Consider the following 14,361-nt stretch of genomic DNA (forward strand, 5'->3'; position numbering starts at 1 on the left):
GCCTGACCAGGATGTCTGGGGAGGGGGGGGGGGGTGTCCCACTCCTGATGCCTCAGACCTGCTGTCTCTGCCGCCCCTGCCTCCTAGCGGGTGGGCTGGCACTGGCCCAGGAATGCACTTTGTTTCCTGGTTGAGCAATGTTACTGTGCTGTGGGGGATAGTGGGGGCAGGAAAAGGCGCTCACAGCCCTCCCCATCCCACAAGGCAGCTGTGGGAACGGGCCTACTAGAGAGCCTATCCAGGCTGACCAGAAGCTTGGGACAGCAGCCTCCCTGTTGGATACCCTGAGGTCTGGGCAAGGGAGGGCCTAGGCCAGTGTCCCCAGGAGAGGAGGCACTGTCACCACAGACACAGGGAAGCAGACACATTGCCAGGGAAGGGCAGAGAGGCAGATGGGAGGGCAGCCTTACTCTCTGGAGGCCCATGGTGGCATTTCTAGGACAGCGGGCCCCAGGGGTAGTGGGTGCCAAGGGCTGGATGCAGGCCCTGTCTGCATTCCTCACATAGATGTCTTGTAGTCCTGGGTGTTTGATGCAGATTGGGAAGCTGAACCCCTTCCTAGCACCCTTGTTCCCTGGCTAGGCTGTGGCTGAGCTGGGACTTGAACCTGGGTCCTGAGTGACATCGCCTTAGGTCCTCCCTCCCTCTGTCTCTGGCCCCCTTCAGCCCTACCTCTGTGTCCCAAACATCTCCACTGTCCTCTGACTCTGAGGATACTAGGGCAAGCTGTTGCCGGGCAGGGTCACACCAAGAAGGCAGGAGTCGGGGTGCCACTCTGGCCCCCTTGTCTCTCTGAGCCTGATCCAGGGGAGGGGACTGGGCAGGCAGGCCTGAACCCTGCTGTCCTGGCTTTGCTGGGAACTGGAGAATGGCCGTGGGGGCTCTGGGCATCCTGCACCCCAGCTGTCTTGTGGGCAGTAGGCGCCAAGTCCTCAAGCACGTGGGTTGGGATAGCCCTGGGGAGGAGGGGTGTTGGTATCATCAAGGCTTGCAGGGGGCAGGCTGCGGGAATGAGGGAGTTAACGGCGGTTGCTTTCTCCTTTCTGGAAGGAAAACTCCCCACAAACGCCCTGGTCCCTGGCCTCCCGCCAGGGCCAAGAACAGGGACTGAAAACTGGAAGTTCAGGCGTGTGGCCAGCTCTGCCTCTCATAGCAAGCGTTAGAGTCGGGCAGCAGCCCTGCCATCGCCAGCTGTCCGTCCATACACCCACCTGTCCTCTGGGTGCCTCTGTTCGTTGGTAAACCTGTCTGTCCACCGTCTGTAATCCCGTCTCTGTCCAACCTTCTCTTACTATCTTTTGTCCAGCTATCTGGACTGTCAATCCATTTGTTTGTCTGTCTCTGGCCTCCATCTTTTTGTTCATCTGTCCAATCACTTGTGAGTCTATCTGCCCATCTTGTTCATTCATCTACCCATCTGTCTGTCTATCTGCCTTCTCTCTCCACCCTGGACCTCAGAGCCATGGCCCAGGGACGCAGGGCCACGGTCAGCATGGTCCTTCTGGGATTGGGGCTGGCCCTAGCCATCATCGTGCCCGCCGTGGTCCTCTCTCGCCACCATGCCCACTGCGGCTCCCAGGCCTTTGCCCACGCTGCAGTCGCCGCTGACTCCAAGGTCTGCTCGGAGATTGGACGGTAAGAGGTGGGTGGGAGCTGGGTGGCTCTCAGTGGCTGGCTCCTCCTAGACACTTTGTGACCCGTGGTGAAAGTGTGGAGAAGGTGCATGTGTGTGTGCACTGGTGGTGGGGGTCACGTGAGTTTGGAGTCCAGCAAGGAGGCAGCCCCAGGACCCTTGCATAGAGCAGGAGAAAAGTGTGCGCAGAGGACAGAAGGGGGCTTGGGGATATTGACAGAGGTGGTGTGTGAGTCTATTCTAGCTCCAGGCCTCGGGAAGCCCCGAGAGGGGACTGCCACAGTGTCCCTGGTCTGGCCGGGCTGACCCTGATGACTGGCACTGGCCCTTCAGAGAAGCCACACAATTGTCTAAGGCTGGGGTTTTCTCCCAGAAGTATGGGTGAGTCCTGGCTTGCCAGGGTGCACTCAGTGCTGCCCGGGGCCAGTCTCTCACCCTGACCCAGGATCTAGGAAATCTGCCCTTGCTGGCACCATGTCCCCCACAGCCTCCTCTTCTGATGTCAGGGCCTGGACCCAGCCAGTGACTGTTTGATGTCTGGGGCCGGGGCAAGGTGGGTGGTGGAGAGGGGGCCTGCATTTCCTATTCTTTTCCAGGAAGCCTAGCCCATGAGAGGCTTCCACTGCCCACCGGAGCGGAACATAGCAGGACGCCCCTCCTGGCCCTTGGCCCCCAGCCCGGGCCTGTAAGAAAGAAGCCTGAGAAATCATTCCCTCCCTGGCCGGGTCTGCTTCCCGGAATATCTGCCTCATGGATCACTGTCAGGATCAGAAATGCATTATAAACCGAGGGGACAGTCCCAGCACAAGGGGGAGCACGGCCGAGTCCTGGCCCAGCCACTGCTGGGCAGGTGGTGTTCTGGGCTGTCTTTGTTCTGGCTTCACTTTTCCTGTATGCTTTATCCTTCTGTTGCATTAATTTGCCTTTCCTTCCTTCCTTCCTTCTTTTGTCTGTCTGTCTGTGCATCTGTTCATCTGTCTCTGGTCCTCTGACCTGGTCCTCTGGGCTCTTCTCAGGACTTTCTGTCTCCTCCTTCAGGGCTCCTTCTATGATGACAGTGGCTAAAGGTGGCAGCTCAGTGACAAGTGGGGGACAGGCTGTTTGGTCTCCCCAGGGGCCTTCCAGGTGATGGGAGGGGAGTGAACCCCCATGCTCTGGAGAACATACAGCGGTGTTGTGCCCACCTGAACCATAGCTGTAGTTGCAAACCAGGCAGGGGCTTCAGGCCCCAGAGACCAGTGCTGGGGACATGGTCCCCAGGAGTGAGAGCTGCTGCCACATTTCTTTCAGGGGGTTTGGGCCCACTGTGTCTCCCCTTGGAGAGGTTCTTGTCTTGTGGTTCTCTGTGGAATGTCCTGCTGTGCATGTGTGAGGGTCTGCGGTTGGGGTCTCTGCTCTTGAGCCCAAGATCTTCCCTGCAAGTCTCCTTGGTGAGGAGGGCGGATGTGGTTTCTCCCCGGTGTTTTGTGTACTTGTCAAACAGCACTCTCAACTTCCTGTTCTTGTTTTAAGAAGCCAGGAGTGGGAGGGAGCCTGGAGCTGGCCCCAGCTGCTGTGGAATAGGGGGTCAAGAGACCCTGGCTGGGCTGGGGTCCTCCTGGCCAAGATTCCCCTTTGAGGGCTCCTGGCCATGTTGCTGCAGGCTCTGAAGGGAGCTGCCTGCCTGAAGCCCACTCTCCTTCCTCCCTGCTGTCTCCAGCTTCCCTACCGCCATCTCCTTTTAGCAGCAGGCCTCCCAGACCCGAACTCCTCCTAGCCTACCGTGCCAGGTCTGTTCTTTTGGGGCCATGATTTCTGCAGCCAGGGCCCCTGGGGGAGGGGTCTTAAAGTTGGCATGAGTAGAGACCCAGCACCATGAGTAATGGGTAAATAGACACACAGTGACAGTGAGGTTCCTTTCTCTCTAGTCTGTCATCTTCCAGCCTTATGGCCCAATGTGTTAGGCTTGCATGCAAACTGGGTGTTCTGAGGCTCTGAGCAAGTGCTTGTCTTCTAGGGAGACTGCATGAACTTCAGGATAGTGTTGGCTTTTCGGCTTTGTGACATATACCTGCCACTCAGAAATACCTGCCCTCCCACAGGATCCTCGGTGGGAAGATTCATTGCTTTTCCCAGAATCCAGTGGGATTCATTGCTGCACTTGATTTATAAAGAAACTAGGCCTGCACAGGAGGGAGCTGCCTGGTGTCACAGAGGGAGGAGGCCTCTGCAGGGGTGGAAACTGTCCTGGGCTGCTGGAAGGGTGGGGTCTTCTCAGAATCCTCCACCCCCTGCCCTGGATTCTAATGTCTGCCTAGCTCCTAGCCAGCCTGTAAAGGTCAGAGCTTTACTGATAAAGGGAGTAGTCGTAGAAGAGGATGGTGGGGTCCAGAGCACTCACCTTTTAGGGCACTGGAGTCTGGGCTAGCACTGGGCTGTGGAGGTGGGGACGGGGATGGGCCCCTGAGAGCTGGGTCTTACCAGCTGCTCCGACCCATCCAAGGATCTGTGGGTTTCACTCTCGGCACAGGGGTGAGCAGAAACTCTGGCAGGCTCTTGCGGCCTTTGAGCCTCTGTGAAATGAGACTCATGCTGGCACTTGCCCCCTTAAGGGCAGGCATGAAGCTTGCCTGGCCCATAGGAGATGCTCCCTTGATGGCAGCAGTCTGACCACTGTTACAGTAGATTGGATTGGATGTGGGTTGACATCTCAGGGTTAGGAGTAGGACCCAGGGTCCGAGCAGGAGACCCCACTGTGGAGTAGGCTCATAGCTCCTTCCCCTCCCAGCCCCTGTGGCCCTAGTGGTTCTCTGGACTCCTGGCCAGCTCACCGGGAAATTACTGCATTTCCTTCTCTCAGGGCTGTGGCTGTGGAAAGAACTTGTTTGCCTGGGCAGTGTGCACCTGCATATGTGAATGTGCACATCTAGGGGTTTGTGATAGCAGTGATGGTGACAGCAGCCTCTCAGTTCCTCGAAGCCAAACATGTTCAAAATGCATGATCGTTCTGCACTCTAGCTCTCTACTGGTGAGAACTGCTCCCACTCACAGGCTCCGGGAGCCGGGCTGGCTCAATTGGTAGAGCATGGGAATCTTGCTCTCAGAGTTGTGAGTTGGAGACCCACGTTGGGTGTAGAATATACTTAAAAAAAAAAAAAAAAAAAAAAAAAAAGAGCCAGGCTCAGGGAGGTTGAGTTATGTGTCCAGTATCATGTAACTGGTAAGTGGGAACTCCAGCCCAGGTGGCCTGAGCCCCGGCCATTATGCCTGTGGACACGGATGTGTACAGAGTACAACTCAGTGGGCCTTGTGGGTGCAAGAATGCTTCTCTTCCCAAAAGGTGCTTCATCAAATAGGAATGAGCAGCACCTACTATCTGCCAGCCATTGTGCTGGGGTCACAGTGGTAACCCAGATGTTCAAAGTCCTTGCCTTTGTGGTGGGTGAGACAGACAATGAACAAACCCATGCCTAATGCTGAAGGTTGGAAGTAATTCTTGGTCATCTGAACATCCTCTTTTATGAAGTTTCTGTTAAAATCTTCTGCCCATTTTCCTATCAGGTTGTTCTTCAAATGTATTTTCTGTGTTATCAAGACAAATAATTTTTCTGTCTTTTAAGATATGCAATGACTGTTAAGCCACCCTTGCATCCCTGGAAGAACCCCATTTGTTCATGATTTTAATATCATTTTTATTTGATTTGCTAACTGTTTTTAAAAGTTAAAAGCCCCACCCAACATGGGGCTTAAACTGACGACCCAGAGATTAGGAGTGGCATACTCTACCAACTGAGTCAGCCAGTCACCTCTGATTTGTTAACATTTGTTTAGGATACTTGTCTTTATGTTTATGAGAGATGCTGGTCTGTATTTTTCCTTTCTTATAATGTCCTTGTCAGGTTTTGGTATCAAAGTTATAGTGGCCTCATAAAAAGAGCTGGGAAGTGTTCTCTTTTTTCTATGCTCTAGGAGACAAGGTTTTGTTGTTTTTTTGCTTTTTTTGTTAATTTTTTTAATGTTTATTTTTGAGAGAGGGAGACAGAACACAAGCAGGGGAGGGGCAAAGAGAGAGGGATACACAGAATCTGAAGCAGGCTCCAGGCTCCAAAGTGTCAGCACAGAGCCCGATGTGGGGCTTTCGAACTCACAGTCTGCGAGATCATGACCTGAGCCAAAGTCAGACGCTTAACCAACTGAGCCACCCAGGCGCCCCTGTTGTTTTTAAGATTGATGTTATTTTCTCTGTCTTTTTAATGTTTCTTTATTTTGAGAGAGAGAGGAGAGGAATGAGAACCAATGGGGAGGGGAAGAGAGAGGGAAACAGAGGATCTGAAGTGGTCTCTGTGCTGACAGCAGAGAGCCCAATGCGGAGCTAGAACTCACGAAACCCGAGATCATGACCTGAGCCAAAGTCGGACGCTCAGCTGACTGAGACACCCAGGCGCCCAAGTTATTTTCTCTTTAAATGCTTGGAAAAATGTACTGGTTAAGGCTTTTGAGCTGGAGTTATTTGTGTATGTGTGTAAAGGTGTTAAACAATGGATTCTAAGGCCACCTGCCTTAAGCAGAGCAGGGACCTCAGGTCTGGGTTCCGCTCGGCCCATCTCCTGATAGCTGCCAGCAAGATGTGTGGGGGCACCTTCAGCCATGCAGTCTGCCACGGCTGAGACCCAGACCATCACCAACCATGTGAAACCACTACTGGAAGAGCAGTGAGAAGAACAAGTTTGCTACTTTTAAGGCTGTGGAGTTCAGGAGCCAGGTGGTCATGGGAGGCCAATACTTCATCAAGGTTCAAGTTGATGATGATGAGTTTGTGCACATTTGAGTATTTGAAAGTCTTCCACAGGACAACAAGCCCTGGCCTGGTCCAACTATCAGACCCACAAAGCCAGACATGACGAGCTGGCGTATTTCTAGTTTCCCATTTTGCATAGGGCCTGTCTGTAGTGGTTCTGTCCTCTGTGAATGTGTCTGGGATCATGAACAATGCGATTTCTACACTGGGCCACTTGAGGGTAGAGGGAGATGTCATGCACCTCTCCTAAGTTTCATTAGGAGAGACAAAGTCAACACAATCAATGATCTTAACTACTTTCAAAGAGGACTTGTATTCTCTTTAAATATATATTTTTAAATCTTTACAAACTTAAAAATAAATAAATACATAAACAAATAAATAAATAATGGATTCTATTACTTTCTTTTAGAGCATTTTATTTTAAGTAATCTGTACATCCAACTTGGGGTTCAAACTCATGACCCTGAGATCAAGAGTTCCATGCTCTGCGGACTGAACTACCCAGGCACCCCAATAATGGGATTCTATTTCTTTAATAAATATAAGACTATCAAATTTTTATTTCTTCTTGTATCCATTTTAGTTAATTCTTTGCAAGGGATTTGTTCAGTTTATGCAAATTGTCACCTTTATTGACAGACAGTTGGTCAATACCATTTTCTTATTACCTTTTTAATGTCTGTTGGGTCTGTAGTGAGTCCTCTTTCATTCCTGGTATTGGTGATTAGTGTTTTCTCTCTTTGTTCTTGACCAATCTTGATAGGGGTTTTATCAATTTTAGTGTCTTTTTGAAGAATCAACTTTAGTGTTGTTGATTTTCTTTATTATACATTTATAACCTTTTACACTAGTTTCTATTTTTATCTTGATTCTTCTACTTCTGTTGAGTTTGAGTTGCTTTTCAAAAAAACTCATCTTGAGATACACAAATTATAAGATGGGTACGTAGGTTATTGATTTTTAAACTCTTTTCTGATACATGAAAGCTATCATTTTCCCTCAAAGTTTGGCTTAGATGCATTTCACAAGTTTTTTGCTGTTGTTGTGGCTATTTTCCCCCTAAATGTTTATATTTTTATTTTGAAAAAATTTTAAATCCACAGAAAAATGGAAAGAATGCCCATTACCCTTCACTTAGGTTCACCAATTGTTAATATTTCACCTTGTTTTCTTTTTCTCACTCCATATATTATCTATTTTTATTCATTTTTAAAATCTTTATTAATTTTTGAGAGAGAGAGAGAGAAACAGAGTGCGAGCAGGGGAAGGGCAGAGAGAGAGGGAGACACAGAATCTGAAGCAGGCTCCAGACACTGAGCTGTCAGCACAGAGCCCGATGTGGGGCTTGAACTCACGAACCACAAGATCGTGACCTGCGCGGAAGTAGGATGCCTAAATGACTGAACCATCCAGGTGCCCCAATCTATCTATATGTTTTTAAAAGTAAGTTGCTTTAATCATGGCACTTTATCCCTAACTACTTAAGTATATATCTACTAAGAATAAGATATTCTCCTATATAACACTGATACCATTATCATGCTCAAGAAAATTTGATACCTCATCCAGTTCAAAATTTCCCAATTGATCCAATAATTCTATCCATCTATTTTCTTCTTCCCTCCTGTCTACCATCTATCATCTATCTTCTGCTTATCTCTTTACATCTAGTATCCAATCAGTGATTATCATGTTTCTTTAGTCTTCTTTAATCTAGAACTTCCCCCTGCTTCTTTATTTTTATTTTATTTATTTATTTATTTTAGAGGAGAGAGTGTGTGAGTGGGGGAGAGGGGTTGGGGTGGGGGGAGAGAGAGAGAGAGACAGGAGGGGGGAGAAGAATCTTAAGCAGGTTCCACACTTATGGAGTCTGATGCGGGGCTTTATCTCACAACCCTGGGATCATGATCTGAGCCAAAATCAAGAGTTGGTCACTCAACCAAATGAGCCACCCAGGTGCCCCTTCTCTGCCTCTTTAAAAGAAATGAACAAACAATTGATCTTCTATGATATTAACGTTTTTAAGGAAGCCAGTCCAGTTGTATCACAGTCTTATTTCACAATCTTGGTTTGTCTAGTATTGTCTATTGTCTATTATTTCTTTCTTTTAATCTTTAAAAATTTTTTGATATTTATTTTTGAGGGGGGGAGGGGCAGAAAGAGAGAAGAGGATACAGAAGATCCGAAGTGGGTTCTGTGCTGACAGCAGAGACCCCCAATGCAGGCCTCGAGCTCATGAGTCATGAGATCATGATCTGAGCTGAAGTCGGATGCTTAACCGATTGAGCCACCCAGGCGCTCCTCTAATTATTTCTTCATGATCAGATCCAGGTTAAACACAAAGGATCTCCTATCATTGGTGATGCTAAGTTGGATCACATCATAAAAGTGGTATCTTCCAGATCTCTCCACTGTAAGGGGTAGTTCCCTATTAAATAAGTAACATATGGTTTGATACTTTGAGACCAGGCGAGTATCTTTTTATTAAACAACACTTGACCCCATGTTTTAGCATCTATTTTGGTCCTTGTCTGAATAAATACATTTGTGTTTGCAAAAAGGTGATTTCTAAACCTGTCATTTCTTCAACATTCATTAGCTGGCATTCTTTTATAAAGGAGATCCCCTCTTACCCAACCTAGATGTTCTTGAGTATCACTATTGACTCAAGGATTATCTTTTTAATGTATTTTTTAATTAAAAACTTTTTTTTCAATGTTTATTTATTTTTGAAAGAGAGAAAGAGAGAGCAAGTGGGGGAGGGGCAGAGAGAAGGAGACACAGAATCCAAAGCAGGCTAATGGCTCTGAGCTGTCAGCACAGAGCCCGACGTGGGGCTCGAGCCAGGAGCCATGAGATCATGACCTGAGCCAAAGTCGGACGCCTACCTGACTGAGCCACCCAGGCACCCCTCAAGGATTGTCTTAATTCAATATGTTATAATCCAACATTGTTATTGTTTTTGATGCCCAAACTGTTACAGATTTGACCAAAGAGAGCCCCTCTAAGCCAGCAACTATGTTCTTTTACACAAATCCATTAGTCTTAGAAAATTTTCTTGACTTCTAGCCCAAAATGTTCCAGGATCTGCTTGTATATCCCCTCAGCCAGATCTGAAATCAGGAATTAGTAGATTATGGTATTTCAGAAACCAAGATTTAAGTGCTAGGAGTGTTCACTGATATGGGGAAGCCATTGCTTCTATGATGTGTCAATGCATAGAACCAGAAGAAACATACAAATGTCATGAGTCTGTACTGAGACCTCCAGTTCAGATCCACCATGATAGGCTTCTTCTCATTTTCCTCTCATTTTTCTCTCATCTGTGTATCTCCTCTACCATGGTAAGAGAAGTTCCCATCAAATATATTTACTTACTCATTCTATCCCCAAGTACTCACAAAATAGTCTCCAAGTTATTCAATAGTATCACTCAATGAATCTAAGTAAAGTTTGAGATCTCTTTGCATGGTTTTGTTGTTGTTGTGTTTGTCTTTAGCATATATCCCACAAAAGATGTATGGTACAATTAAATTTTTTTCCTATGTGGTTATCAGTTCAATATATGTTAGCTTAATTTTTTTTCAGTTCATATTCAATGTTAGGGTTTCCTTTTTCATCCTTTTTGTTTTAATTTTATTTTTGAATACAAGTCAAAACTATGTAAAAAGATATCCTCAAAGATCTCATTCACCTTACCTTCATTCTGTTCCTATTCAGTCTTTTAGAGGGAATCATTTTCATTTGTCTCTGATTTATTTTTCCTGTTTTTTTTAAAATTTATATATCTCCTTTTCATTTTCTTTTTCTTTTTTTGCTATTATGTCTGGTTTTTTGGGTTTTTTTTTTTTTGTTTTTTTTGGTTTTTTTTTTTCAAAACAAGAAAATATATCACTTTCTCTTTTTGGCATAGCTTTTAATATCAAGAGGCTTGTATTTTTGCTCTAATGATTATTATATTTCTGTTGGTATCTTTATTGTATGTTATATATTATATGTAATTACAATATTAGATATATAAATATGATACTTGTAGTTCTCCTACTTTTTTTGGGATATTCTCTATTTGCTCCTCTGATGGTTAAACTAGGCTATGGTGCCCAGTAATTTGGTCAAATACTAGTCTAGATGTTGCTCTCAAGGTATTTTATAGATGTGATTAACATTTCATTCAGTTGACTTTAAAACAGATCATCCCGCAACCTGGGTGGGCCATGGCCAATCAGTTGAAGACCGGAACTACAAAAACAGGTTTCTGGGAAAAGAATCTGTAACATAAAAATCCTGAGTTTCCATCCGTCTGACCTGCCCTACAGATTTTGAACTTGCCAGCCTCTGCAATAACATGAACCAGTTCCTCAAAATAAAAATCTTTATGTCTATCCTATTGGACTGATAGAATTCCCTACCATGGGTAATACTGAAATTACCTGGAAACCTCTTCTTCCCCCTGTTTTTTCTCTCTCCCAAGATAGGATCTGAAGGGATATGGGATATCTTCTTACTCTTAGTTAATACCTATCATTCTATCAAACCTTATTCTATTTCTTATACAGCCTCTTTCTTCTCACTCCCATCTTCCTTTTTGTATCCACACAATAGGCCTCACCATCCATAACAGCTTTAGCTGTTTCTACCACTTTTTTAGTTAATTTTCTCTCTTCCCACCAAATGAGTTTTCTGTCCACAGAATCATTAAAAGGAAATTTTTCATTGGTTCATTTAACCCATCTACACATCCAATTTCATGTGTAAGAACACAGGCCACATTTACTTTTATCAATACCGGGGGGTCTGTAAACCAGAGTATTTTTTTAATGTTTATTTATTTTTGAGAGAGAGAGAAAGAGAGAGAGAGAGAGAGGGGAGGAGGAGAGGGGCAGAGAGAGAGGGGGACAGAAGATTCCAAGTGGGCTTTGTGCTGACAGCCAAGAGCCTGATGCGGGGCTCGAACTCACCAACTATGAGATCATGGCCTGAGCTATAAAGTGAGGCGCTTAACCAACTGAGCCATCCAGATGCCTCCAAAGAGTTTTTTTCTTTTAAATTGTCATTTGACTGGCCCATAAGTAAAAGACAACAGTCATGTCCTCAAAACCATATCTCCAATCCATTTTTTATGATTGTGCTATACCTACATCTTCAGAACAAGAGCCATTAAGTTGCTGTACTAATTCCATTACAACCATCATTTTTAGTTTTAGGTCTACATGTAAATATATATTTAATTCTTACTCCCACTCATGTCCAAGTCTTTCCAGTTATTTTGGTTCTGAAGTTTGCTTTTTATTAGATTCTTCAGGAAGGGTTCTTGGGGAAAATATTCACTGAGTTCTTGCATGTTTATTTTTTTTTTCTTCCAAGTCTTTATTTAGATTCAAGTCAGTTAACATGTGGTATAATGCTAGTCTCAGGAGTAGAATTTAAGGATTCATAACTTACATATACCACCTAGTGCTCACTACAAGTGCCCTCCTTAGCATCTATCACTCATTAACTCCCCCCCACACCTTTCCTCCAGCAATGCTCAGTTTGTTCTCTATAATTGAGTCTCATGGTCTGCCTCCCTCTCTGTTTTTATCTTATTTTATTTTTCCTTCCCTTCTCCTATGTTCACCTGTTTTGCTTCTTAAATTCCACATATGAGTGAAATCATATGATCTTTGTCTTTTTCTTTTAAAAAAAAATTTTTTTTAATGTTTATTTATTTTTGAGAGACAACATGAGCAGGGGAGGGGCAGAGAAATAGGGAGACACAGAATCTGAAGCAGGTTCCAGGCTCTGAGCTGTCAGCACAGAGCCCGACGCAGGACTCGAACTCACGAACCACGAGATCATGACCTGAGCCGAAGTGGACGCTTAACTGACTAAGCCACCCAGGCACCCGGTTTTTGTCTTTTTCTGACTGACTTATTTCGCTTAGCATAATACACTCTAGTTCCACCTATGTCGTTGCAAATGACAAGATTTCATTCTTTTTGATCACCAAGTAATATTTCCATTGTGTGTATGTATACACCACATCTTCTTTACCCATTCATCAGGGCTTTATTCATTCATTGGGCTCTTTCCATAATTTGGCTATCGTTGCTAGTGCTGCTATAAACATTTTTGTTGTCTGATTGCTGAGGCTAGGACTTCCAGTACTATCTTGAACAACAGTGGTGACAGTGGACATCCGTGTTGTAGTCCTGACCTTGGGGAAAAAGCTCTCAGTTTTTCCCCCTTGAGGACGATATTAGCTGTGGGTCTTTCATATATGGCCTTTATGATGTTGAGGTATGTTCCATCTATTCCTACTTTTTTGAGGGTTTTTATCAAGATTAGATGCTGTATTTTGTCAAAAGCTTTTTCTTCATCTGTTGAGGGGATAATGTGGTTCTTATACTTTCTTGTACTAATGTGGTGTGTCACATTGGTTGATCTGTGAATATTGAACTACCACTACAGCCCAGGAATAAACCCCACTTGATCATGGTGAATAATTCTTTTAATGTACTGTTGGAGTCAATTTGCTAGTATCTTGCTGAGAATTTTTGCATTCGTGTTCATCGGGGATATTGGTCTATAATTCTCCTTGTCTGGTCCTTGTCATTATAATTGGTCCTTGTCTGGTTTTGAATCAAGCTAATGAAGTTTTCCTTCCATTTATATTTTTTAGAACAGTTTCAGAAGAATAGGTATTAATTCTTCTTTAAATGTCTGATAGAATTCCCCTGGGAAGTCATCTGGCCCTGGACACTTGTTTGTTGGAAGATTTTTGATTACTGATTCAGTTTCTTTGCTGATTATGGGTTGGTTCAAATTTCTCTTTCTTCCTGTTTTGGTTTTGGTTGTTTATATGTTTCTAGGAATGTATCCACTTCTTCTCAGATTGCCCAATTTGTTTATATATAATTGCTCATAATATTCTAATTGTATTTCTGTGGTGTTGATTGTGATCTCTCTTCTTAAATTTTGTGATTTTATTTATTTGGGTCCTTTCTCTTCATCTTAAGTCTGGCTAGGAGTTTACCAATTTTGCTAATTCTTTCCTTCTTTCTTTCTTTCTTTCTGTCATTTTATTTTTTTATGTTTATTTAGTTTTTGAGAGAGACAGAGCACGAGTGGTGGAGGGGCAGAGAGAGAGGGAGACACAGAATTGGAAGCAGGCTCCAGGCTCTGAGCTGCCAGCACAGAGCCCGACACAGGGCTCAAACCCATAAACCGTGAGATCATGACCTGAGCTGAAGCTGGACACTCAACTGACTGAGCCACCCAGGCACCCCACTAATTCTTTCAAAGAATCAGCTCCTGGTTTCAATCTGTTCTGTTTCTTTTTATTTCTATATCATTTATTTCTGCTCTAATCTTTATTATTTCCTTCTTCTGCTGGTTTTAGGCTTGATTTGCTGTTCTTTTTCCAGTTCCTTAGATGTAAGACTAGGTTGTGTATTTTAGACATTTCTTGCTTCTTGACGAAGACCTGTATTGCTGCACACTTCCCTCTTATGACCACCTTTGCTGTGTCCCAAGGTTTTAGAATGTTGTATTTTCATTTTCATTTTCTTCTATGTATTTTCAAATTTCTTCTTTAATTTCCTGGTTAACCCATTCATTCTTTAGTAGGATGTTCTTTAACCTCCATGTATTTGTGGTCTTTCCAAATTTTTTCTTGTGGTTGACTTCAAGTTTCATAGCATTGTGGTCTGAAAATATGCATGGTATGCACTGGTTGAGACTTGATTTGTAACCCAGTATGTGATCTATTTTGGAGAATGTTCCGTGTGCACTCAAAAAGAGTGTGTATTCTGCTTTAGGATGAAATTCTCTAAATATATCTGCTAAGTCCATCTGGTCCAGTGTGTCATTCAAAGCCATTGTTTCCTTGTTGAACTTCTGCTTAGATACATCTATTGCTATAAGTGGGGTTTTAAAGTCCCCTACTATTATTGCATTATTATCAATG

General features: G+C 44.6%; 1 protein-coding gene and 1 pseudogene across 1 annotated transcript in view; both read left to right on the plus strand.

The window, feature by feature from the left end:
* The first annotated feature begins 263 nt into the window (after window positions 1–263).
* Window positions 264–14,361, plus strand: part of GGT5 (gamma-glutamyltransferase 5) — a 31,888-nt gene continuing 17,790 nt past the window's right edge. The window contains exon 1 of the mRNA XM_030336736.2: window positions 264–1,635. Coding sequence (XP_030192596.1) covers window positions 1,463–1,635 — 173 coding nt within the window. The 5' untranslated portion in view covers window positions 264–1,462. The remainder of the gene's footprint in view (window positions 1,636–14,361) is intronic.
* On the plus strand, window positions 2,011–6,770 carry LOC115528712 (annotated as a pseudogene).

The sequence above is a fragment of the Lynx canadensis genome, chromosome D3 (assembly GCF_007474595.2).
Source record: "Lynx canadensis isolate LIC74 chromosome D3, mLynCan4.pri.v2, whole genome shotgun sequence".
NCBI classification, from domain to species: Eukaryota; Metazoa; Chordata; class Mammalia; order Carnivora; family Felidae; genus Lynx; species Lynx canadensis.